This window comes from Nesoenas mayeri, assembly GCF_963082525.1.
Source record: "Nesoenas mayeri genome assembly, chromosome: 1".
NCBI classification, from domain to species: Eukaryota; Metazoa; Chordata; class Aves; order Columbiformes; family Columbidae; genus Nesoenas; species Nesoenas mayeri.
In genome coordinates this window covers 107,565,418-107,592,627 of record NC_137541.1, presented here as the reverse complement: position 1 = coordinate 107,592,627, position 27,210 = coordinate 107,565,418, and the positions used below count along the sequence as shown (strand labels likewise).

Here is a 27,210-nt window from a genome sequence, read left to right as displayed (position 1 = left end):
TCATAATGCCTTAACTTTGTCTTCTTACATACACGATTTGCTTCTCCTTTTCTTTTTATTTTTAAAAGCTTTTTTTGCCTCTGGAGACTATCAAAGTGGTGCTCTTCTTCTCTAGGTTCCATATGCCAAAATATTTAGTTTGGTCTTGGTTTTTGTGTGTGTATGCAGATGACAGGATGCCGCTTTATGTTTTATTATCGTGCCGCCCAGTGTCCTGAAACATCACTAGCGTTTTTACAAATAAGATAAATGTGTAAAATAAAATGGATCTCAGTTGCTCCAAATAAAAGTCCTTCCTCATGGCCTTGTAGAGCCATGCGAGCCCTTGATTTTGACTTACCCAATGATGCTCTTAAGCTTTCTCAGGGCTGCCTATTGAGACAAATAGAATCCCCCATAAGGAGGGTGAAAAGTCCTCTTGTCTGGGATGTAGCAAAAGGAAGGGAAGGGAATCCCCTTTCTCCTAGTCTTGAATTCACAAAACAAGCAAGCAGCACAATCAGGGATGTCAGCATTTTGGACTGTGTTTTCCCATACCATCTAACTGACAGAAAATTTAGAAGTTAACTTCTGTATATCACAGGGATATTTGAAGTCAAAGTGAGAGGTCTGTATTAGGCACATAAGATTGGTAAAGCTGAAATACCACAACAGATGTTAATAGTTTGAAAGAAACGAGTTGTCATGCTCGGGCATAGTATTGTATTTATAACTCAAGCATTGAATGGAATCCTAAATCAAGCCTGTCAGGTTGTGTGGCTTAGGCGTGAAATCCCCTCATTTAGGCTGGTCAACACCCACCTCTTAGCTTGAAAGAGCCGTGTGCTGTCGCCTCCCTCCCACAGTCAGACAGAGCTGCCTGTTTCAGCTGCCAAACCCCTGTGTTGGGCGTGCGGGTGGTGGTATGGGTGAGGCGATGGGTTAGGCTGTGGAGCTGGGTGTGCCACTACGGGCATCCCGTCCTGCCTTCAAAGCATTCTTCAAACCATTCCTGCGCTTTCCTGGCGTTCCCGCCCCTGTCTGCCTTGCCAGGCCAGCCTACAGGCCCACTGGCAGGGCAGGCAGGGGAGGTGAGCCATCTGCTGCACCCAGCACAGGCGTAAAATAGAAACCCCCAAATAGGATCTGCTGCTTGTGGGTTTGAGCTGTTTTGATTAGGCATACTCTGGAGTTCCAGGGTTGCGTATACCTACACAAACACACCATTTAGTAATTCTTTTTCGCAAGGCCAGATGTTTCTACTTCAAGCTATTTTGGTACAGTGAGTAGGAATAAAATTTTCTTAATAAGCCTTAGAAGTAACTAGTGAAAACCTAGTATTTTTGAATACCACACTTGAGTGTGTGACAGACTTGCTGGGTAAGTAATCTATATCACATATCTATAGAACACTCATCATCTTGGTACTGAAATGCTAAATAACAGGGCTTTTAGTTTCATGGACTTTGTCCATAGGTACTATTATATCTTGTTCTTTTCTTCTGGGGTGCCAAGAAGCCATGCCGATACACTATATTGAATAAGTACATTCTTCTAAATCCATTTCACAGGCATGAGCATTGCGGCAGCGGTGTAGAGGTATTTCTAGCTGTCACAGGCATCAAGCCAGTCCTCTTTGTGACACAACCTTGCAGGTGGATTTCTGCACCTGCACAGAGCCTTTCTGACCGTGGTAGGCGGAGTCTAGCTGTATGTATTCACTGCAGGATTAAGGCATATAGCTATGCAATATATAGGCTCCCCTCACTCCCAGAAGCAAATCTCGCAGGTTCTGAAATGTAATGATTAATAAGTCTTCTTTCGTTATCAAAGTCTAAAAGCACAGCTGTGTTACTTCAGATTGCAACTATGTATAAAATCACATCATTATGTCTTCGTATGATAATGTCTTAATTTCTTTTAAATAAATTGACTCCCCAGGAAAAGCTGTTATACTGAGAGGGAGCTTCATTTGTCATTTACAAATAAATAAGTTCCATAACAGCTTGAATGCCTTATGTCGAGCTGCCTGTTCCTGGTGTCATGAATAATGGCAGAATTGGAGGATGCTTCATGGTGTTTGTGGTTTTTTTAATTGCATAATTTGATCAACCTTCTAATAGTTTTTAATAATTATGAAGTCTGAGGCAAGCTCCTGTTACCCAGATCAGTATCCTACACATTGTGAAAAAAATACGTGTGATCCACACATCCTCAAGCGTGTTGGCTAAGGCATGTATAGAAAATTATGAAGATCCCTTCCATTTGAAAAAAAAAAAAAGGTATTTTTGTCTGGAAATTAGATTCTGAGCACCAGAAGGCAGTTATCAAAAATATACCATCTTGCTCAGCTGCTGTAAGCTGGCCCAATTTCTCTCCCCTGACTTGGATCCTCATGAAATGAAAGCAATACAGTGACTTCTGGCCCTGCTATGGTTCTAAACAGATAGGTAGCTACGCTGATTATCACTGCTTAAATGTGCATGAGTTTGATTGCCTTATCACCATAGGAAAAGAATGCCCTGAGTATGTTAGGTAGGCAGTTATTTTTGTTACTGAACTCGGAGCTGCTGCAGTGTAGAAGCAGTAGCATCCAAATAATCTGCTCTGCTATAATTATAGAAAATAGATTAGAGCTTAGTACTACTCACTGCAAAATGGAATTTGTGCAGAAATTGGCTACTTAGTGCTATGGAGACATTCCTTAGCACAGAGGCGATTTTCTTTTTAAAGAACTGTGTACAGGCTCACCCCAAATGAGTTACTTTAAGGTAATCACAATATTCACTAAGTAAAAAGAGTATATGTTTTGTGTACAGATGCTCGGGGGCATCCTTTTGTGTCTAAATGATGGCTGAAGGACTAGTGACTGTATGGGCTCTTTTGTGTGGGGTGGTTTGGTTTTGGTGGTTTGTGTGTATGTGTTCTTTTTGTTTGGTTGGGATTTTGTTTTGTTTGTTATTTGGGCTTTTAGTTTGGTTTTATTTGTGTTTTGTTTTTCTCCTTAATTCTGGTCTGATCTTATTTATAAAGAGGGAGCAGATCTGCAAATTTCACTGTGTTCCTTCCTGTTGCTTTCAGTGAGGTGGTGATATAACGTGACGCTTTTAATTGGTTTGTAACTTGGGACTCCGCTACGTGTGTGTTAACTCCTTTTGCTCACTGAACTGGTAATAAGCTTCCGAAACAGTTCTGCTCACTGGATTGTCAGAGCTGGTAAGAAGAGCCTGCAGCCTCCCTGCAGGGGCGCCGAGCCATTCCCCTCCTGGCTCTCCTTTATCAGTGGGAAGTTTTTTACATCTTTACAAAGCTTTGGTACTCAAGCAAGCTTGCTGCCCTCGCTTTCTGAGCGTTGCACTGAAGTGGCTGTGGTACCCAAAGACTTGCTCTGGGAGGTGATTGTTTTGTCTGCATAGATACACAACAGAAATAATAGAGAATAGAAATTGCAGTTGTTTTGTCTGTGTAACATGACAAGATGTTGTTGTTTAAAATGTTGGAAAGGAGCCTTTAAAGCTTTAAAGCAGAGATTTGTCTGAGGACTTGCAAATGGTAGCTTTACAGGATTAAATGTCTTTGCAGACAAGTATGTGCGGGGTGAAAAAGGGAAGAAATGTTCCTTAAAGGAGGTTGAGAGACTGTCAAGCCAAAACAGCAGTAGCCAAGCATAAGAAAGTGAGTTGACTTTTTCCAGTATTTCTTAGTTATAAACTTACTGGTTTCTTACTGTTCAAATATTTCTGAATGATGTTATATTTTCCATTTATCCTAGCAATTGTTATCAGTGATTTTTCTATTAAAATAAATACACCGAGTACTTCAGGAAAAAAGTACCTATTGGAATTACTGATTGTATAAGTAGAAACAAGCTGAGAATTCTTCTGTCAGTGGTGGTGATGGGCAAACTCGAGAGGATCCAATTGAAGATGAGGTTGTAGTTTTTGCACCTAAAAAAAAATCTGTCATCTGCACCTTTCTGCCTCTCATGAAAAACACAGAAACAGATGGAGCTTTCTGAGTAGTGCCACAAGTTAAGCCATCTTTGGTCATAACAAAAATGATGCCCTCTACATCATCTGCATGTATCTGAAATACCACCGTGGAAGGACTTAGTCACACACGTGGCTCCTTGAGTCCTTTTAGATAAAAATGTATTGACATTGTTATAGTTCGGGTCAGGTCATTGCAAGGATATTCACATATACCAAATACTTATTCAGATAATTTCTATTTCATGTTAGGCGAGTGTGTGTGTAAGTTGAAGAACTAATCAGAAGTACTTAGTAAAAACTAACACTTGGACTTTGCTTTGAGGCAGTTTTGTTGTACTGAAATTGCTTTCAATTTTTTTAACTTCATTTTTACACATTTCTTGAACCTTAAGCAGTGAAATATCAATGCCTATATACATCTAAAGTGTAAGGCAAACCTTGCAGGAAACACTTAAAGTTAAATTCCATTTGTTCTTCTGATTGCCACAATCCCTTTTGCAAAACATTTTCAATTGATCTTGCAGATATAGTATTGATATTTTCCTTTAATAGCTTTACCTATTGCAGCAACATGAGAATTATTGAAGAGTAATCAACTTGCTATAGCAACTTCATGTTCTTTCAAGTATCCTCCTGTATATATGTTGATTAAGATAGAAGTTGAAAGCTTAAAAATGGAAGGACACGTGTATTTTAAAATAAAATAAAACTTGATTTTATGGAAGTGTGATATTGAAATATTGCTGTATGCTTTTTGTGTAGGAAATTATTTTACTTAGAATTTTGGGGCATAAAATTCACTGTATGGTTTCTAAAAGCTGTATATGATTTCAGATCAGTTTGGGTTTTAATTTTGTAGCTGAATAGTAAACACTTTGTGAAGTTTGAATGACAGGGAAGACATAGGGTGGTAACGTAGGGAAGACAAATAACGGTGCAGGAGAGAGATGCATAGTTTAGAAAAAAACTCACAGGAAAGCAAGTGGAAAACTGGAGTAATTTTTAAACTTACGGTAAGAAGAACAGGTTGCCACTGGAGGATTTATATCTCATCTCTAAATTTATGCTATTTTTATTGAATATTTTATTATTGAAATGGTACTGAAAGCTGTATATTGACATCTTAATACTGATGAAGAACTGGCATATAACTCTTTCAGGAAATATTTCTGGATTAACTTGGTTCAAAAAGAAAAATAGACCTGTTTTTCCAGTGAATTGAGTCCAAAACGTATTTCTGATTGCTGTCAGGGGGCACCTAGATGAAGTTCTATAAAATGTCAGCTTTGAAATATTTATATATTAATAATACAAAATTCATGTGTTTGCATTGATTCTCTTTTATTCTTCTGTTCTTCACATGTTCGGTGCTGCCCATTCGGGCAAACCCCAGTCCTGTGGGGAGAGCTGCTGAGGTATTGTTGTTTGGGGGGGTAATTCCTGGTCTGCCTTGCATGTGGAAGTTGTGACAATGGGTTTTCTGTTGATCTTTCCAATAACCTTGTAAATTGGTGAGCGTCCTGGCTTGGAAATAGTATCAAGGGCAGGAAAGTTAAATAAGCCTGCCATGCAGTCTCCAGAGAATAAGCAAGCATGACGGATGTTTGAAAAGATAAATGTTCACACTGCGCTACTATTTATCGCTCTGCTTGTGAAAACTGGAACACGTTCTGTATTTTGTTTTTCATTTTCTGCCCTCCCCCCTTCTACCATATAAATGTATTGGAGAAATAGATCTATCTACACATGCATGAATTAAATATTTTTCTAAATCTTACTGTTTACTCTTAGTCTTGTGTATCAGTCTCGAATGTCTGAGACTAAAAAATAAATGTAAGGGCTAATCTAGCCTTTGGCTGTTTATGTAATAGACAACACTTCCAGTTGAACTTTTTGCCAGCAAAAATAGTAATTTGGAAATAACAATGTGCTCACTGTGTAAAGTGTATATATTTTTGCCTGGAAAGACAATATTTACAGAGTGCTATGCACTGATTTTCTGTAGAAGGTAGCTTTGTATAAATCATCTTAATTGACCTATATTTTTTTCATAGGATTGAAGATGGAAAGTGCTTAGAAAAAGCCTGTGTCCACTTCCAGCGAGAGGGAGAAAGCTCAGTTGCTGATGTCACTGGCTGGAGGTGTCTTTCTCAAAAGTGATTTTGAGAGTGGAACCGAATGGCCTATATTAATACACTTTTAATATTTCCAAGAGGGGGAAACAAATAAAATCTCTTCAAATAGTGTTTAGGAGCTTTTTCTTTGAGATTATCATGATGTCTACTTTAGAAGTTGTCAAAAACATCCTTGATAGCTCCTCTTCAGCACAGAGAAAGGAATCCTGGCTTCATTCTGGCTGCAGTGGCTCTTCTGAGCAAGACTTCTTACAAAGCTGCAGTTTACTTTTTATTTAAAAAAATACTGCAAATTGTTTTCTGAAAATAACTTTTAGCACTAGCTATGGTATTACAGCTAAAAAGAAGAATGATTTTATTTCCCCGCTGTTGTTTTTCTCAGCTGCATTATGCAGGATATTGTCTTCCATCTGTCTAGATCTACATGGTATTATTAATAATTAGAGTGGTTTGCAAAGCAGGGTGATTTCATCTTCATCTTAAATACTTCTAGTTTCAAACGGAAACTTTATGAGTTTCCTCCTGGGTCTGCCTTTATAAATTTCAAAACTTGCTGTAGTTGTGTTGCATGTATGTATGGGATCTTCTTGTTTTGGTTTGTTGTTTTGGTTTGGGTTGTTGTTGTTGTTTGTTTTGTTTTGTTTTTTAATATGTGGACCTTCTTTAGCTAGGCTTTGATAAACACATCACCTTGGACTTTTTGAGCTGCAGGTTTTAAGATGCAAGTAGCCCAGATCTTTTACCTGAACTGCCCTTATGGATTATATAGGGTAGGAGTCTGCCCTTCAGCAAGTGTGTGTTTGAGACACACTTCCTCCTAAGACTTTCTTTTTAAGGGTGCAAAATAAAAATGCTTCTATTTCAGCACTGAAAGCCTGGTGACTTGTTGATACTCCAGCCTTCAGTCTGGGGAAATATTTCTGAGCAGTATGTCCTAAAACTTAGGAAAGAGAGGTTAACATGGTGGAAGTGGTGGTGGAACACAAAACATTGCTGTGTAGGTATCTAATATTTTCTTTCCCCTGAAGCTGTCTTTATCTGATCACTTCTCACTCATTACGCCGGAGCGGCTGCTGATTTCTTGGGGTGTGCATTATAGAGCAGAACAGCTTTTCCTTCTCTTCTATGAGTGGCTGGTGGCCCCTGTGGAGTAAGCATGTGGATGGTTCGCTGGCTTCTGGTTACTTGTGCACCAGCAGCCATTTTAACCACATCGTTTATTTATGAACATCTTTTATGTATAAAGTATTTGGCCCAGCATGATTGTAGGCTTGGGTACTGGCCATGTGTGGCTTACTTAAGATAGAAACAGAAGAGCAAAATAATACCAGTTTTGAACACTTTAATTTTTGTCAAAAGTACTTCACACCTTATAAGCCTCTATTAAAAAAAAGGAAAAAAACAACACATATCACCACAAAACATGTTTTGTTGTAATGTGATTCATGTAGAGGTTGGACTTGAGGAAACCACCATGTTTAAAAATGTCTGAAACCTGGTAGGCTATTAGCTATTGACATAGCTATCACTTTACTCAATTGTTATCTAGTGGACAGACTAGTAGGGTAACACCCTATTACTGGGTGTTGTTTTTGGTTTATGTGCTGAAAAGTCATCTTGTTTGATGTCAGCGATTCCTGGAAGTGGTAAGTGAAAAAGACCGTGCAGGTTTTTGTTGCAGTAAAGGGATGAGAAATGAAAAGGAGCCTGGGAAAATGACTGTGCTGACTGATCCTCTGCCTCCCCAGAGCTACTCAGCTATAGTGTACAGCTTGCAACCTCCATATAGGATGAAACAAAGGAGTAAATCAAAGTTCTATGTGTTGGAAATAGTGTGGTACATTGTGTGCCCTCTCCCCTCAGCGCTGTCCTGCAGGACTTGGGCAGGGTGGACACAGCAGGTGCTAGTGGCTGGATCCAGTGATGGTCCCATGCTGGCAGGATCATCACTTGGGTCCACGAGTCCCAGCTGGGAACAGCAGGAGATGGGTTGGAGATGTGGCTTCCTGAAACACAGCCCAGAGGTGGGTCACAGCTGGCCTGCAACTTCAGTTGGGATCCATCTGTGTGTCCTTGGTCCCTTGTCTGTGCCAGTGGTGCCTTCAAGGGGACAGTGTTCTGCATAAAACCTCTTAATAAATTAGCTGACTGGTGAAACATGAAGGATAGATTGTGCAAGGTAATTTCAATGTTTACCCCAAACTCTTGTGCTGCCCAGTAGACATGTTCCTACGTGGATGATCAGGGTGCTTGGACCTTGGCTTCTGTGGGAACTGATGTCTTCAAGTAGTGTGTTTTAGTTTTGCTTGCAAGTTCATTTGGTTTAAACTTTTCTGTTGTACTTTGTGCAGTTTCTAAAAAGGATAGATTCTTAATTAAAGGGGTTTCAAAGTAATGTTTAATACCTTTAGCAATTACTTAATGTTTGTAATTTAGTTTATTGCATAATCCAGAAAGTATTTCAATCAGTCGTATGGAACTTGACTTCTGCTATAGCCCAGTCACTTTTGAGGTAGAACGTAGCTGCTTCTCGTGATCATAGCAATAGTACATGTCTACACACATGGTAGGTCCTAAGTAACTGTATTGCAAACCAAAAGAAAGGTGATGAAAAGACAGTCTAACTTGAATCTACTAATTTCATTAAATTGGTAGATTGCTGGAAGAACAAAAAATTAATCCATTGATAACTTTATGTTATTTCTATAATTGTGTTGTGCAATTGTGTCAGTTTACGCCTGAAGTATAGCTGATAATTGGAAAAAAAAAAAAACCCAAAAACAACAAAAAAAACCCCCCACACTTTGGTTTTGTAGGATCCAAAATGGAAATTATTTTAGATAACTGAAGATGTTCTTGGAATGAGGAAAGTTTAGTGTTTGTCTGTGCTCTGTGGCTGTAATGTAAGTTCTGGCAGCCTGTGTGAGATAGACAGTTTGGTTGTCTCAGTAGAGACCCTAGTGAGAAATTAAGGGCAAAGATAAGGAGTGCATTGTAAACAGACGCTCAGCTATGGAATGATTGTATGGCAAGTTTTATTGTTAAAAATTTCATAACTGAGGTACTATATGAAACTAGATCTTTCTGTCTTACTGGTTTTGTGGCATGAAAAGATAATCAAGTGGGAAAGAACATAGTTTGGGATTTAGCGTTGACATTGGGATGGGGAAAGACTATGACACACAAGTTGTTATAAGAATTAAAACAGCATTATTCTGCTTTCTCTTCTGGTGCAAACTGAGTGCTAAGTTATAAGCTTTTGACTGTAAACACCTGCGTTCTGATGCCAAATAAGCTATGTTTATTTGCAGGATCAGTCAGGTTAAAGTTATTTTATTAAAACCACAATTGTGACACATCAGAAAAGGGAAAGAGGGAGGAACAATGAACAAGAGAAAATTAAAAAGTGAATTTTAAATAGAAAACACCACTTAACCCATATACAAACCGATTGTAGTATTACAAAGTCTAAACTCACATTAGAAAAAATTAAGCTAACTGGCCTTCATCTTTCAAAATACACAATTACCTTGTATAAGTAGATCATTTAACTGCAAAATCATCATTCAGGTGTTTTCAGAATCAATTAGAATGAAGCATTGCCTGCCAAGAATATGTGACCTTCAATTTCTCACATTCACCATGCACTTATCTCTGTTGAAGAGCTTTCTTTTTATCGCAATGTACACATCGACACCAAGTGTTACTAGATGGTGTCACAGCATTAAATGAGTCTGTATGCCAAAAACCACATCTGGCTCCATGATTAGATTTGGTGCATTCAGTGTGGCATCTCCCACAGGAGAAGATTGTGAGTGTGAACTTAGCCATCATTGTCAACCTTAGTACATTCACGCTACTGTTTGCTTATGCAAATAATTATCTTTGTGTCCTTTTAGAGCTTGTTATGTTCCGGGCAAATAATTTCTTCAAGCTTATCTGTTGTCTTCCACTTTTTAGCCAAACAGTGATGTTTTGGTGAACTGCAAGCACTCACAGATTCTTGTTCTGCTTTTTATAAATAACACAGAAGCAATTACCACTGAAAGTTATTATTCCATTATTGCCGGTCAGTTTATCTTGGCAGTTTTATGTCATGGCACCGGATTAAGCTTCTTTTAAAGTGCTCATTTTAGATGTTACCTCTGCCTTTCTTTAAGCCTGTCAGTTTAAATGTCAGGCAATTAATTAGATGCTCTGAAAATCAGTGCAGTGTAACATCATATCTTGTTTCCTAAGATGTTTAACCTGTGTGTTCAAATGTGGGTTTTTTGGCTATTCTATGTCCTCTGATTTTTTTAGTTGCCTTTATTTTATATTCAGGAAATAACATGTAGAAGTGGTATTGTTTTTTTCTCTGAACTATTAGGTTATTAAAAAATAGCATGCAGATTTCTGTGGGGTTTTTTTAGCAACTTTGATAATTTACAATAAATTTTTCTTTAAGTTTTGAGTTTTCTTTTTTCCCAAGGCCGTCCTGTTGTGAGTAGCTGGGGCCTTGAAAATAGAAAACCCTTAATGATGTAAGGTCATCATACACTGAATATGCTGCATTTCTCAAGGGATGCAAACGAATAAGGACTTGGATATAGGTTTTAAGCTTCTGGCTACGATTCAAGAATTCAGTTGTCTGTATTTCTTGGGAAAAAAATAAAAAGGCATAGAGGATCACACCTATCTGTCCAACAGACATCACCAACAATTAGCTGTTGAAGCCATCAGTCAACTTCAACCAAATTTGACAGAAGTTACAGTCTAGGAGGTGCTATATTCCAGCAAAGATGGTAGAAATATGTGATGTCACGGAATGCAGTAAGAGCTCACCCCATGTTACATGCCATCAAATTCACCACTCTCAGGAGGAAGTTGATTATTAATGCCCTGACCTCCAAGAACACCTCAAGAGAAACTTGCATCTTGATGGACACAAGAGAATCTGGTGTCTGGGCACAGCCCTGTAGGAAATGAGGCTTTTTAGTGCCTCGTAGAGTTTTTTTCCAAGTCACTTGTTTGAAGAATCTGAGTTACCAGAAAAACAAGATTCTGTGGGCCAGATTTCCAACACTACTCTTACATACAAATGAATCTGTATGCCAAAAAAACCCCATCTGGCTGCATTACTAGATTTGATGTACTCGGTGTGGCGTCTACCTCAGGAGATGATTGTGAGTGTGAACGCAATGAGAATAGAAACTTGTTGTGCAGAGTGCTACAAATTCAGGTGCAAGAGCTAGTATGTTGCATTCTGGGAGCTCCATGGAGGGGCATAAGGTCTAAAATAATAAATTTTGCCTTTGAACCAAACAAAACAGCTTTTCTTATACTGTGATGGAAGACCTGTGCCAGCCTTTTAATGGAGTTTGTAATTTTGGACAAATGCAAACCATATTTTTTCATTAAAACACTTTCATTTCTGCTGGTTTTGTGTAATGTTTTTAAAGTGTCTGGATGTTGATCCTGATAACTAACTTTAGCACTTAAGTGCCAGTGTTGGACTTTGTTCTGAATCAAGTCAGTCTTCTCCAGATGGCTGAAAGACCAGCAGAAATGTTCCAAGAAACATCACTCTTTATTTGTATTTTCTTAAAAGATAATGGTTCGGGCCAGTGTCTCTGGTCTCTGAAGTAAATTCAGGTAACAGTCAAGAGAAAACACTGTGCTTGGACAGTGCGAATATATGTGCAAGTGTCTGTGTGTGTTTAAAGACTGTAAAATGATTGTGCCAAGGGCAATTCCAGCTAAGTCCCCATCCTCCTCTCCTGGTGCCTGTGGTTCCGTTCCACATGTTCCCTCCTGCATTGGGGTTCGCCAGAGCTGGGGCAGAGGCAGCCGTGTCATGGCAGCAAAAATTACGCATTATTGACTTAAATACATTTCTCAATTCCTTTCTCTTTGGGCCATGAAGGCCACAAGAGGGTGGGTGATACCTGTGCAAACTGGAGTCTCCCTTCATCCTGTGTAGTTTTGCTGTACATTGCTGCCAAAGTTTAGATGAACTTTGACAGAAAATACTGAATACAGGACACGATCTCTGTGTTTAGCAATACTTACTGCAAAGCCTAGTGACCCACTGTGTTTTAATTGGCTTTTTTTTTCTGTTGTTGTAAGCAGGCTGTGAATCCTGGATTCAGTGTGTGTGTTCATCTTTGTATATCATTTAAGCATACAGCTTAGTCACTTTGTATAGGCAGCTTTCGCTTCTGTTTTATCCTTTAGTTTTAGAGATTTTTTTGTTAATCTTTGTAAAAGCTCTGAGTTATCTTCTTAGCCTGAAAAAAGAAACCAACAAAACACAACAAACCAGACACCAAAAAAAAAACCCCTACCTCCCCCAAACCAAACAAAAAACACAAAAAAACCAAAAAAACCCCACAAACAAACAAACAAAAACCAACAACAACCAAAAAAAACCAACCAACCAAACCCACAAAAAAACGCTTCCTCTTTTTGAGCTTGAAAAAGTCATGAATGCACAATCCGTGCATCTCTCTTACGTAAAAAAGTTTTGGTTTGGTAAAATAGCTTGTTCATTCTACAGGTTAAGAGCTCCATGCACAGTGTGATTTGTGTTCTCAATTTGCATAAACACATAAGATGACTTATAGTAGGAACTCAGTGAATAATCCTTTTAAGAAATTACAGATTAAACAAATACTTATGTTTTGCAGTGGTAAAATGGCAGACTTAATCTTTGTGACACTTTTTGAAGTACTGCAAATCCAATTAAATCCTACTTAAGAACATAGGTTCCTGTAACACTTTCAAGGGGTACAGAAATGATTTGCCTTATTTTGGTATCAGTCCATCTGTATACTGTCCCATGCCCTTGAAAAATCCTCTTCCGAGTACTAACTTAATTGATCTAATTCCATCCTCTCTGTTTCCACAAAATGCAAACATTGTCAGAATGGGGCAGGGTTCAGGCAAGGTGGGTGAGATACCCAGTGTGTCTCAGTGTCAGAGCTGTGACGTCTCAGTGTCCCCTTGGATTCCTTCAACAGGCTGCACCAGCCTCACGGATAAATTAGGTTGCCTGTGTCAGTGTTAAGACAATCTCTACTTTGGGCTGTTTCCTAGGTATTTAGAAGCCCTGACTAATTCAGACCCTTTAACATAGTTCGGGGGTAAGAGTTGAATGAGGTTCTTGCTTGTGGAGCCTTGTCCTTTGGGGTTTGTTTGGTTTTGAACAGAGACAATTAACATTTTTCTATGCACAGTGGCTGATACTAAATAGTTGGATCAAGAAAAATCGTTGTAAATAATCATATAAAAATGCATTTGTTATGTACAAAAGGATGTATGCAAATAGAATATTTTTGTTCTCTTTGGTGCAGTAAGGTCCCAGCAGTGTCTGGTAGGTGGAACTGCATGCACCGAAACCTTCATGTTTGGTGCTCCTTGAGAGTCAGAAGTTCACAGATAAAGGGCAGGTAGAAAACTAGGCAGAAGTTGCAACAAGGGTATGTTAGGCGTTTGATGGAAGACCTAGAAGGATTAGATGCTCAGACGAGGTCAAATAACTGCATAAGTGACACAGGGAAAAGTTCACATTCTGGATTTAAAAGGATAAATACTCAGATTCTGTTACTAAATTGTATTATTTGTTAAGAATTGTATCTAGGAGCCAACTGGGGCATCCAAAGCAGAAGCTGTATGGAATACACTTTGGTAAACTGACCAGAAACATACTTAAAACTATATGTCCATACATAACATTATTAATATAAAGTACATTGGCATAGTATACCCACTAAAATGCAAGAAAAAAGGTTAAAGACAGACATTTAATTGTAAAAGCTTTTCTTTCCTATGAGGGTTTACTATGCACATTCCTAGAATAAATTGTTTTGCTTTTGGTAATTGATGGCTGCTCTTTCTTTCCCATAAATAAATCCATGGGAAATATTATTAGTGTGAAGCACAGTAAAAGCAACTTTTTAATTCTTACTCCTAATCATAGTCAAGTCCACAGAGGATGAAGTTCACTTGATCATGTTTGCTCTGGATTAATCAGCTTTGCTTCTCTTTTGAAGCTTTTTTGACCAATCACAGGGAAAAGGTGCTTTCTACATTTGGTATTTGGTGGCTGCTTCTGTGTAGAATAATACACTGTTTCAGTGGTGCACTAGGTAGGGGCAGAGCGAAGTGGAGGTTATTTAAGTTAGTCATTGCTGGGTGCATGCCATGTCAGTAAGTCATCAATGCCTTTTTTTTTGGGGGGGAAAGATATATATAGAAAGTTGTAAATGGATTCTTCTTTTGGTAAATGCTCTATGTTCACTTTGATCACCACAAAGACCAGAAACACCCTAAAGCCTTCTCGAAATCTTCAGTCATCACTGACTTCATGATGCAGGGCAGCGTATAGTGAAAAATGAAGGTAGTGTTAAAAAGTTAATTGTACTGTCTGGGAAAACAATGTAGACGTATTGTTGAAATAAATGGCATGCTGGCAACACTTTGCGCGTCTGTAGGCATTGTTAGAAGCCACGAATGTTTTCTTGGTTCTCTAAATATACTTTTTCTACAACGTGGAGCAAATCCCAAAGCTCAGATATGTATATTGCAGTTTCTATTAAATTAGACTTGAAAGAAAAAAATTAGTAAAAGGACTCTGCAGAGCCATTCCTGTACATAAACGTGCAGTAGATTGTTTAAGGTCAGTGCTACAGTGTACAAATTGCTACTTCTGAAATGCTCATTCACCAAGCCTCTGTCCCCCCAGTGTGATCCCCTTATTTGTAGATAGTAACCTTGTTTTCTAATTTCTTCAGTGATTATCCTCTATTTTTTTTTAATGACAATTAATAAGAATATACTGACAAATCTTCATTTTTGCTCAAAATTCCAGAAGAACGCTTTCTGGCAAAAGTTGGTTTAGAAGTAAGCTGTAGTTTTGCCATGTCATGATTCTGTATGGGTACTTTGACACAGAGGTTGAGAGTTTGATTACAGGGCTTCTTTTTGTCTCTACCAGTTGGCCCATCTGTAAGTAGTTGCTTTCCTGTGGGAGGCCCCTGGCATCTGTGTTGCCCTCCAGCCCTGCAGGCAGAGAGGGGCCTCACAGGCAGGCATGGTGTACAGAGTCTGGGGGGCTTCCCCTGGAATGCTGTCCTGTGACCTCTGAAGTTACCTGAAATTAGAGGTTTGCAGCTGCTCAGTACCAGTGCTGTCAATGTTTATTTTTGTACAAAAGGAGCTCTGGCAGTAGAATGGTGGAATTACCTTCCCTGGAGGTGTTTAAAAGGTGTATAGATGAGGCTCTTGGGGACATGATTTAGTGCCAGAGTTAGGTTATGCTTGGACTTGATGATTTTAATGGTCCAACCAAAATTATTCTATAATGGACTTGAGCAGTGCACCTCACTGCCATGAGCTGGGCTGCTTGACACACGCTCCGTGCTACTGCCACGGTGGGGGAATCATCCCAACTTTCCTCTTTGCTGTGAAACAGAATTTTACCAAGGGGTGGCATGGTGGGCTGCAGGGTAGAGGCAGCATGCCTGCCCACTGCTGAGGGCAGCATTGCTGGGGTGGCAAGGCCAGTGACAACCAAGAGCCCGAGCATGGAGACAGGAGCTCTGCCCAGTACGCTCTTTGAGTTCTCATGTCAGGTAAGCTGTCTGTTCTCTTCAGACAATCATATTTACAAATGCAGGCTCCTGCCCCCCTTTTGTCTTAAATTATAGTATCAGGTGTGGCTGCAAGGGTTTGAGTGAGTCATTGTTGCCAGTGGAAAAAAAAGGCACAGTAAAAGGAGAGGAATGGTGCACTTCAGCTGCAGGTCATCTCCTTGCCCACGCGGGGGCTGTGCAAGACTGCAGAGGCTGTGAAGGCATCCACAAAAGCTCTTGCCACCTGCATCTGGAAAAGCAGTTTTGTGCTTTCCCTCCACTTCTGATGTTTTCATGCACTTCAGCTGCCATTTAGGAGTCCAACATGGCAGCGAAAATTGTAAAACTACCAAAGCGAAAGATCACTGTTCAGTGCCATACACCAGCAAAGCAAATTAACTTGAATCGAAAGTGGGTTTTAATGTGCGTTTAGGGATTATGAGCTAGCTGGAGGTGGGAGAAATGGATACTTAGAGCTTCCATCTCATTTACTGATGCTAAAAATATCCAAATCTCTTAGTGAAATGCTAGTTTTCACTGAGCTCTGGGTATCTAAAACCTAGTAATGAATTTGTAACATCAGCATATGTTGATACATAAATGGATATTGCAAGTCCAGAAACACTTTTAAGGAGGAATTGAAGGAATTGAAGTGTGCTAGGCAACACTATAGACACAAAGCTATTGCTTCTAGTTCATTTTGGTGACAAAAGATTTTGGAAAGAAAATTAATTTATTTCATTTTGATGTGTATATTCCTAAAAAGAGGTTGTTTAGGTTGAGTTCACTGAGATGGCGAAACAAATGTATGTGATCCTAAAACATTTCCTGTAGATAATTTGGGCAAAATAACTATGATTTGAGTCTTACTGTCCTACAGTGAGGCTTTTTCTTGCAAATGTCACAAGGTGAACTAGGCAAGCAGCATTTATAGAGACTCTCCTTCCAAAAAACACGTCTTCTAATTATTATGATAGTATGTGAGTGATAGACTTTTCAGACTTGGGTGGGGCATTCAGGGGCTTCCTGATCCTAACAAGGTATTTCCATCTTTTCTGTATTAACAAAGTTGTTACACTGAAGTCAGTGAAACTAGTCTGTGCAAGTTAGTAAATGCATAAATCCTAAATACATGTTGGGACAATTGCTAATTCAGGAGATGTGTGCAGTGAGCAAATGACAGAAAAAAATATTTCTGTACTGGAAAAAAAATGTATCTTTCTTGTTTGTGTGTTGATTTAGTATTTAATTTCCAGCTAGTGCCAGCTATTACTCCTTAGTGAACGTATTTCCATTTAGCTTCAAAGTGCTAATTGATTTAGAAGCAGTGTTTGGTTTTGTTTATTCCCTTTTTTTATTCATTCCAGAATTCATAGTCTTTCAGAAAGCTACTGATTTGATTCCTGCACTCCCCTCCCTGCAGAGAATTTTAGGATTGTTTACTTGCTCAGGGAGCAGGTTTGAAAAGGATGGCTTTCCTTGGACACAGAGTGTGTGTGTAGGAAGAATCCATGATCAAGATAGTCTCATGAATCCCTTTTGGGTTATGCTTCTCTTGTTCCACTCTCATTATAAATCTCATGTAGTTAGGTATCTGAAGGGGGAAAGGGCTGTGTTATTATTTTGGCTTAATATTCTTGAGGGCTCTTGCTGATAATATAATTGAAGTTGTGACCCAATCAATTTCAAAAGCCATAATTTTCATACATCTTAAGTGCACCTGCAAATTTGATTGTCTGTCTTTTACACTGAGAATTTCTACATTTACTAGAAAAAAATATTTTTTAAAAGCAAGTTGGCAGGGGAAAGAGACAATAAAAATCTCCAAACTCTAAGCCTACCAAAACCTTCTTAACCCCTGCAAAAAAAACCCTGAGCCCCCCCAGAACCCCTTCTTTAGGCTGTTTTAAAGGATAAGTCTTAAAAATAATTCATAGCTGTGATACTGATAATGTGCGTTGTCTTTTTTTAATAAAACACCTCTGGAAATTGTCCATAAACTTAGATCATAGAGCAAATGTGTAACTTAAATTAGTTGTAATTAGGAAAATGACTAGACATTTCGGTAACGACAATTACAAATCAATGAGACTCTTCAGGCCTTTTTTCTGATTCTTTGATCAAATTCCACAATTTTTAGTCAACTTTTTACTTTTTTATATAAATATCTTGATGCTAAATTCTGCTTCTGCTGATATTCTGCAAAAGATAAAGCTCTAGAGACTTGCATGAGGGTAGGAGTGGCACCAATACCTGGTTGGGTCCCTACCTGCCAGGTTGCTTTGGAGCCAGCAGTAGAGCTGTGCCTGCTTCGATTCATAGAATCAGGGAATCATTTTGGTTGGAAGAGACCCTTAAGAGCATCGAGTCCAACCCCTAATGCAGGAGACTTAAGTCTTTTGCCTTTAGATTGGCAAATAACTTCTGAAAACTTTCCACGCTCAAGGATTCCGTGTTACCACCAAGAAATGTTTTGAATAGAATTTGCTCTGGCTTAAATAGGAAGCTGTTTCATTTGTCCTTCAAATTATTTATTTTTTGTTGTATGCATGCATGAGCTTCCCTCTGGTGGATGGGTACCAGAGCAGCAGCTGTTTTGAAGCTAGTGTTAGAGCACTCAAGAACTGTTAGCTAAGGCTCTGCACATATTCACAAGTATGAACATTTTATTTTATATTAACACCTTACAAGAGGCTATTAACAGTGGTTGCCTGTTTGTCTTCTGGAAGAGGAAGAATCTCATTGCGGGATGAAAGATGTGCAATAAGCAAAAGGAGACCTTTTTTTCCTCCTTTCTCCCTCCCCTGTGTGAGTCAAGAGTCTTGGAAAGTGTTATAAGTGCAAAGAAAGCAAGGGAATATGACATACTTCCTTGGAGTAAGATGGCGAGGCAGGTCTGTCTTTTATCCGTATTTACCATCTCTAAGTGTCTCTATACAGGCTTTGTTCAGTAGTGTATAAAATCTGACATACGTGTCCACAATTTGATAGTTAATAAACTCCACAGTTGTGTGTTTGTGTGTGTGCTACAAAGATGAACTTTTCAGAGAAATAACAGTACTTCTAAAAGTCTTTGAGAATAGTTTTTCACTTAAGCTTCATGTGAAGTTATCTGCAGTCATACAATAAACACAAAATGAAATGGAATTTGTGTGTTTACCGGCTTCTGCTATTAAAATTACTATTCATGAACAGTAAAGGTTACAGAACACAAGATTAATATTGAGGTTTTTATATCTACTTGCATAAAAGTTCTCTTTGTGCAAAATACACATTCACCTATATAGAGACTTTTCTTTTTGAAGACAAAATTTTTCAACTGTAATACTTCTGAAAGGGTTATCTGGCATCTATTTTGACAAAGGTAAGAATACAGAGGCTTTTAAAGTAACTGCTGAACTTAGAAATGCTATATTTAAAGTTCTGTCTTCATAAAAATGAGTGATGCAGGGTTCATTCTGAAAAAATGAAGTAAAAATAAAACAACCTAGGGTTAAGTTATGGCTCAATCTCTACTATTCACCTCCCTTATTGTGCAATTTTTGTAATTACCTGCAGTAAGAACCCAAAGGGATAGACTAGAACGGGAGGAAGATCTACCTACAGATTCCAGATGCATCCAGGGTCCGCTGTAGTTTGAAATACACAGCTATAAATGTTCGTGTGTGTTAAAACTGGGAGGAAGACATTGGTAAACTCTGTTTAAGCCTCCAGACTGCTTTCTGCCTGAGAGGTTATAGAAGCACAAGAATAAAATGGCAGCATAGAACACACATTGACATAGTGCTGCTGCTTTCTTCGTGTTTACCGTGTGGTAGCGACCTGTTCAGTTAATTATTAATCTAGTGTTATTAGTTATCTGGTGTTTTCATGAATAAAAGCATTTTGCTAATGTATCTTATCAGTACTCTGTGTGATCTTGAGAGGCATTTGCTGTGTCAGCCTGATGCTGGAGTCTCCATGGGTCACTGTTAGGGCTGCACACAGTGTTTATACACGAAGCATCCCATGGAGCTGATGAGGTGTCATGGGCTCATGCAGGACTGAAAAGATCCACTTTTTACCTTTTAGCAAGATTTTCCTCCCCACGCAGTAATTACGGCATTTTTGTTGCTATACGTGATCACTAAGTGACCTGTATGTACTTTATGAATCATTGTAAAGTTATTTGGCCAGCATTTGGGAGCTGATTTCCATCTTAAGTAAACATATCAGCGAGACATATTTTGCTACTCTAATCTTTGTGTAAGTATGGTACACAGCTGAACTTCTTGATTCAAAGGAATAATTTGAAAATCCAGGGTGGGGATCATGAACATGAAGCAGACACTTGGTGACACTTTGTGTCCCAGCTGTTAAACCTGAGCCTGCAGGTCCCTGACAGCTTCCCTGGCCTGTCAGCCAGGCCACTTCTCAGACAATTACCCTGGGGTGCTTGAAATGTCATGGTGTTTGGCAGCTGAGTCTGCCTTTAATGATTTCATCTACCTAACATCTTTATAACAATAGATAGCCATCGTGGTATTCCACTAGAAGTAATGGAAAATGTCCCTTTTTTCTAGTTATATTTGAAATCCAGTGTGGCCAACATAAAAATAAAACAGAGTAGCTGAAAGTAGAAGAATTCTGATTCTTTGTATTTAGATTTTTCAGTGCAATACAATAAACAGTGGTGGGGTTTTGTTTTGTTTTGTTTTGTTTTTTTAAATAAAGAAAACTTTAAAAAATACAGTTATCAAAAAGGAGAAAGGAGGACAATCCACTAAATCTCACTGAACTGCAAAGCCCTTGTGTTGCTTGTGTGTTTATCTGAAAGGCTCTCAGTGATGTAGAATAATTAAAATGTCAAAAAAGTGCACTTTACTAATAGAAAGGTGTCATCCAGGTACAGTCACATGCACAGTTTCATACCTTTTTTTTCCCCCGTCTGAGTATAGTCAGTAACTGAAAACTTAGAACATAATACTTTTTCGTTCAGTACCCAGAGGGAAGCAGCGGCAAGTGGAAAAGATTGTTCTTCATTGTTTCAAAGAACAGTCTCAAGGGAGAGAAAGCAGGCTTTTAGGGAGCAAAACCTTGATTTTTAAAGACTGAGATTATAAGACTTGAAACAACAGAGTTTGCCAGCAGAACAGTGGGTGTAAGTGCAGGGACATCTCGTGCTGAGCTGCTGTGTAGACCACATCTCCACACCCCTGGCAACGTCACCCTTTGGCAGAACTGCATCCAAATCAGGAATTCCACCAACACAGCAGTGTCACTGTAGATGACACGTACTGTGTCAAAGGTCTAAAAAACTTGTATGGTGTCATTTTGAATCAGTGAAAGTCTAAATGTGTCGAACGTGGTCATGTTGGATGGCCAAAGTTCTAGGTATGTTGAAAACTGTTACGTAGAGCTGGGCTCAGATCCCCAGCTGACTTTCCTTCTGTGTTGGGGTGCCTGCTATCAAGGGCTTTGTCTGCTATATATAAATACATTGTGAAACCAAATACCATGAGATGTTATAGAGGACAGAACTGTATATGGGTTCAATAACAAAATAGGACCAAAACCAAAAACCAACACCACTGAAAATGGAAGCCCTACCTGCTGGCAGTTACTCGGGTGCAAATTTCAGGAGTGGAGGTGTATAAGCAGCTGGTTTGTCCCTCTGAAATGTACTCTCTGCTGCCAGTAGCCAGATTGTGCTGCTCCTGTGCTTGTTTTCTCAATTAGAAACAGGATACAGATTTGAAAAGACAGAGCTTGCCTTGTGTCTCATTGGGACAGGACAGCCTTCCTCCCTGCCTTGAGCAACCACCAAGAGGCTTGCGCAAGTGGCACGTGGAGCAGAGCAGAGTGCGTGTGGACGTGTTGTGGCACAGTTTCGTCACTCTGCATAGGTTTACCTTGCCCATCAAAAAAGGTTGAAGCAGCAATTCACATGTCAGTTTTTACTTCTGTGAATATTTACTTCAAAGAAACATTATTAAAAGCATCCTGCAGCATTAGATAGTATATTAGCTAGTATATATCACTGCTGCGGGACTGCTGCCGTCTTTTTAACTGGTTTTAAGTTATGGTATTTTTCTTTAGAAATTCTTGTTGTAACGAAGTCCCAGAGGAGCAACTGGCCCTCTTCAGTCAAAAAAATAAGGCACAGTCTCAAAGAATTAGCCCAGCAGTTAAACATGTGCCTTTCAGAGAGGGGACCCTTTGGAAAAGGAGTTTTTGGGAACAACTGGGAGATGGATTAGAAGTAGCAGGGATTTGTGTGTGTGTTGTTCCTTACAATAAAATCTTCAATGTTGTTGCTTGGGCAGTTTCCTTATAATTTTGCAGGTCTAGGAATAAAGGGTTGTTAGAGAATTTTCTGCCAGTGTCTCTTTGTTACTCTGGTTGGCAGAAGGCACAATCAGCCTGCATTTACATCCTGACTCTTAAACATGTGGTTTGCTGCTATATGCCTTTCTAACTTGAGGGATCAGAGGCTTAGCTGTAAATATGAGAAAAGCTCAGGATAAAGCTGAGTATACAGAACATGAACCTGAGGTTGCTAATGACAGTGAAAGCTTTTTTGCTGAGGTGTTTTCGTTTTTATGCAAACCTTGTTCTGCCCTCTGCAGGCAGTTTGTGTTAGGAAACAGAGAGGGCGTTATGTTGTTTTCATGGTAGAGTTACTTGTGCTGGTTTGCTGTTTGCAGTCTGCTTTACCAAACAGAGTTTGAATTCCCGTTATCAAATTTCTTGCCGCAGGTAACCTGTGCCTATTTAATGCAAGAAGATGTGCAGTAAATACACTAATTTTAGCCTTAAAAATAATCCCAAGGCACACGTTATTACCCAGCAAGTAGTCCTTCAAAGCTGTATTTACTTTCTGAAGGCAAGCAAATTTCTGATTTTTGGCAGGCATGCTGACTCATGAAGCCAAGTACTTGCATTAAGAAATGCTAGTATTGAGGATGTCTGTGCTATTTTAGTGCTGCCCTTGCTGCATGCATATGCATTTGATACCTGTACTTACTAAACTGCGAATTATTTTCCTCTCCAGTTTTTTGCACACTGGTGTGTTACGCATGTAATGAGCAGCAATCCCATGTATTTGTTGTTTCATCTGTGATATAACCAAGTCTGGACTGCTGTTCTTGAAGACTTCAGATTATTGTTCTGTCTGCTTTCCAGTTTCAGAAGGAAATGGAGCAAGAAGGACATTCATCTTATGCACTGAATAAGCAAAGGAATCTTAAAGGAAAAAATGCATAATATATATGTAAAAGGAAGCAAAGTAAGGATTATACAGACTGCTTCAGTTCTGATACATCTTCATTTCTTAAGTGTCTGGCATTACATCCTAGATCTTCTTTTAATATTACCTGAGTGGGGCTGAGATCCAAATCCTGGAGAAAGCCAACCTGAAAAATTGTTCAGCAACTTTGGATAGCTGTGGCAGTTGTGAGCAAGTCCTGAGCTTTCAGATCCACTTCTGACAGTTGCATTCATGAAGCAATCAAAGTAGAGACAAGTTTGCTGTAATTTTATTGACAAGCATAATGGGATGTATTTTTGCCAGTGGGTTTCACAGGTGGTTGCTGAAAAGAGAGTGATGAGTCAGTGCAGGATTTTGTGAACATAATCCATGGGCATGGATTATCTTGCTGTCATTCTCCCCATCTCTACAGTTTATCCCCATCCTAGTTTCCATACTTCAGGTTCCACCTCTCCATCTGAGTTTCATCCCTTGCAGCAGAAGACCTTAGTTCCTGCCTCTACTCACCTCTTTCCCTTTCTTTAGCGTTCGCTTGCTCTCAAGCTCAGTCTTCCCTCTTTGGGTTTTTGATCCAGTCTTGATTTCACCTCCTCTGCTGCTTCTAGCCTAAATTGTAGGTTTCATGCTGTTTTGACTTTCAGATTACTGAAAAACTTTCCATTGGAGCTGTAATTTAACTATGCTGTGACAACAGGATTCCCCTTCTTGGCTGCTTATTGCAGACCCCTTCAAAGTAGTTGTGAAACTTGGCTGTGGTTGCTTTTCTGAGCTTTACTCATTGTCTCTTCTCCCTGCTTGTCAACTCTGACAATAAATGGCAGCCAAACAAACAAGTGGACTAGGATGGAAGTAGGATGACTCTTTGGTCATAAGTAGATATGTATTTGACCCACAAATTCTAGTTGTAATTAACCAGCTGGGGAGGTATAATTGCAATTTTCCAGAGGCCTGGCTGCTGTAAGGTAGTCTCTGTGTGTAGAGGAGGATTAGAGATGGTGTTTGAAGATGCTGCCTGGGGAGAAAGCAAGCTGTTATTCTAATGGGGGACAGCTGAGACCTGCATTTTTCGCCTGGGACCACCAAGGCTGGTTTTCAGCCTTCCTACAGAACAGTGCATTTTACAGAAAGGCACTTGCTATGCAACATCCTTGCTCGCACACACAGGTTGCCCTTGGAGAAGAGCCTGTAAATGTGACTCCTCAGGAAGACAGTGGGGTTACAATCTAAGTAACTTTTCCACTCATATTTATCTGATAAAATTAACAAATGCAGTTCTTAGAGCAAAAGGGAGGGGGACTTAATTGTAATTCAGTGACTCAGTAGGGAGCCCAAATAATGATTGCAAAGGGTGTAAACTGTGCTGTGAGACACTGTGCCTATTTGCACTGCAGCACTGCCAAGACCCCAGGAGATCCTGAAAGCAAATAGAAAAACAAAGGTGCTTCAGGCCCCATCAGCTGTTTTAAAAAGGTTACTGTCCTCTAGCTGGTCCATCGAGTCACTGGCTGAAGCCTGCCAAGAGAGCATAGGGTGGTGGGCTTACCTGTGCTATTGCAGAGGGTCCATGGAAGAGCCTGCCAAGGTCTGGCTGCCTGCTCCTTCCCAGCAACGCAGGCAGGTGACCCCAAGGCACCTCCTGTGTCGTGCTCTGCCTGCCTGCTTGAATTGCGCTTTTTGCTGGCTCACGCCATACAAAACTGCAGTGTCTGGATACAGGTACAAAACATCCTTAGGCAACCTCCTCCCAAACAAGTAACCTGCATTTAGGTACCAACTCGAGGAGGAAACAAAGTGTTTCCTACCTGGAAAAGAGGGCAGGAGGGCTCCTGCCTCCCTGGCCTCATCCAGCACTAATTGCTGGTTGCCGAGATGAGCTGGTGCTGGTGGTTTCCTGTGGGCAAGGGGAGCTCTGGGGCTGCGTTAAGCCATAAATAACAAAGGCTGGGACTCCATAGAGCATTAAACTGTAAGAGCACTGCGTATGACTTTTACTGCTTTCCCGAACTACCTTTGCCTTTTTTTTAGCCAAAAACTTCAAAGATGTGGTTATTAACGAATATGAGTACATGTTAATTGCATCCTTATGGTTTTCCCCAAGAAAACTTCAAGTTCTAAGACAAGCACTGGCAGCATGCTTGTTTGCGCTGAGAAGAGGAGTCAGGCATTTACATTGAAGAACTGTGCTTGGAGTCCAGCAGTAGGTAGGAGACTCTGCTCAAGATGGATCTGAATCTCAGCTTGTTAACCCACCTGCATACAACTGCAAAATCATTTTTGTTGTTGGAGTTGTTAGATGCAGTAGTTATGACTTTTTTTTGGTGGCTTTTTTTAGTTCTTTTAGATAGATACTTTAGTTTTACTGAGACCATTTTTTTTTTTTCCTCTCTCCCTGATTTCAGCCATTGATGGATTTCTGAAAACAGATGAAAGACAAAGACTGGCAAAGGAGAGAAGAGAAGAAAGGGAGAAATACCTTGGTAAGATTGCAGGATGTATTATTTATGTATATGTATTATTTATGTATATGTGTTAATAAGCTTAAGTTACTAACACAACATTTTTTTTCTGTTCTGAATTTTAAACGTTGTCGTTCAGTGTGTTCCTAGTCTTTTGCTTGTATTACTACTTCTAAATTAAATTATAAAAAACAAATTAATTGATGTCGTCTTTGATTTCCATTTGAGTATTTAAGATTCTATAGTTAAAAGCTGACTTTCTTCTTTGGTGTATGTACTTTTGAATACAAGTTTATGTGTAAGATATTGACTGCTGGGATTCCGATTTGTAAAAATACCGAATAAGCCTCGAGTAATACCCAAGGTGATATGAAGGATAATCTGGTGAAACAGCCTCAATTTTAGTCTATTAAATTTTAGCCATATTAGAAGATATTATAGAGTTGTTAAGTATAGCATAAAGCAGACACTTTCCTGTAAGTTTTAAAATTATTACTCTTTCAAGAGAATGATATAAATTGATTCATTTCCTGAATGACATAAGCATTGATTTTTGAGTTTTAATAATAGTTGTTTTCAATCTACTGATACTTCCAAATACCTCCAGGGAAAGGTTGAGGAAATTTTGCAAGTTTGTTTATATATATACATAGAGAGAGAGAGAGAGAAAGAGAGAGAATATGCGTATATTCAGTTAATTTATATATATGCATATACATATATATGAATGAAATAAACTTTTCGATGTTGTGTTGGACTTTCTATATGTACATATATGTATATAAAATGTTGAACAGGTAATTTCATTTTTCCTCAGTGTAGTAACAAGAAATGCCAGCAGCACTGTTTCTTAAGGTTCCCTGACAATACCTGTCAGAAGGAATTTTTAGTGTCTTATGATTTTGTAAAAATATAAGTTAGGCATATATTTTGAGGAAATTAGAACTAAAACAGTGTGGACACCTGGGAAAAGAATCATAGGGAACGCTGTTTTTCTTGCAATAAATAAATTGTTGACCACTTCTTGACAGAACCTGAGGCTTGAGACCAGACAGTTGACGCTGTTTAGTACTGTGAGTGTGGTGAACAAGATTCTTTTTGGTAGTTCCTGTGAAAATTTGCTGGTGTTTAATCTCCCTAGAGGTTCTGTCTATGTGGAGCATGCACCAGCTTACATCTCTTCCAGCTATACTCAGTCCAGACTCTCTCTTCTTTTGTCTTGGTTATCCTTTCTTTGCTGGTTCCCAAGGAAGTGACATGATGAGTAGATTGGAAAGGACTTGGAATTACAAAGCAGAAGAGCAGATGAGAGGAAAACTGAAAGCTGGAGAATCTGGGAGTGATTGCTACAGGGCATTTGAAAGTTGTTGGCTCCAGTTCTTGTCTCCAGATGCCATACGTGCTTTTTGGAAACATACTTTTTTAGGGTTAAGACCATTTCTAGAATGGGAAGCTCTGGGTTTTGGCTACAGCAGCTGTTTGGCAAATTTTTGTTGAAGTTTAGAAAAAAGCAACAAGTTCCCCAGAAGAACTGACCTTTATGCAGCCAGCAGGTACTTTGCAGCAATACAGAATAACCTTTTCATCAAAGCCCAAACTCAGTAATCAGTGGTTTAGTATCTAAATTAAGGAGCAAAAATTGTATGTATGTCTGTGATGACAGAATGGTTTGCTTCTTTGTCCAGAATCAATGGCAGGTTTCACCTACTCACTCAAAAGGTAATCTTAGCATTATCTCTGGACACTTCACTTTATTTTTATTATTTATCAACTCCAGCATGCTGT

At 39.2% G+C, this 27,210-nt stretch overlaps 1 protein-coding gene across 1 annotated transcript in view; it reads left to right on the top strand.

The window, feature by feature from the left end:
• Positions 1-27,210, top strand: part of MAP7D2 (MAP7 domain containing 2) — a gene marked incomplete at both ends in the record, with an annotated part of 87,005 nt that overhangs the window by 22,923 nt on the left and 36,872 nt on the right. Inside the window, one exon of the mRNA XM_080361748.1 lies at positions 25,369-25,446. Coding sequence (XP_080217874.1) covers positions 25,369-25,446 — 78 coding nt within the window. The remainder of the gene's footprint in view (positions 1-25,368; positions 25,447-27,210) is intronic.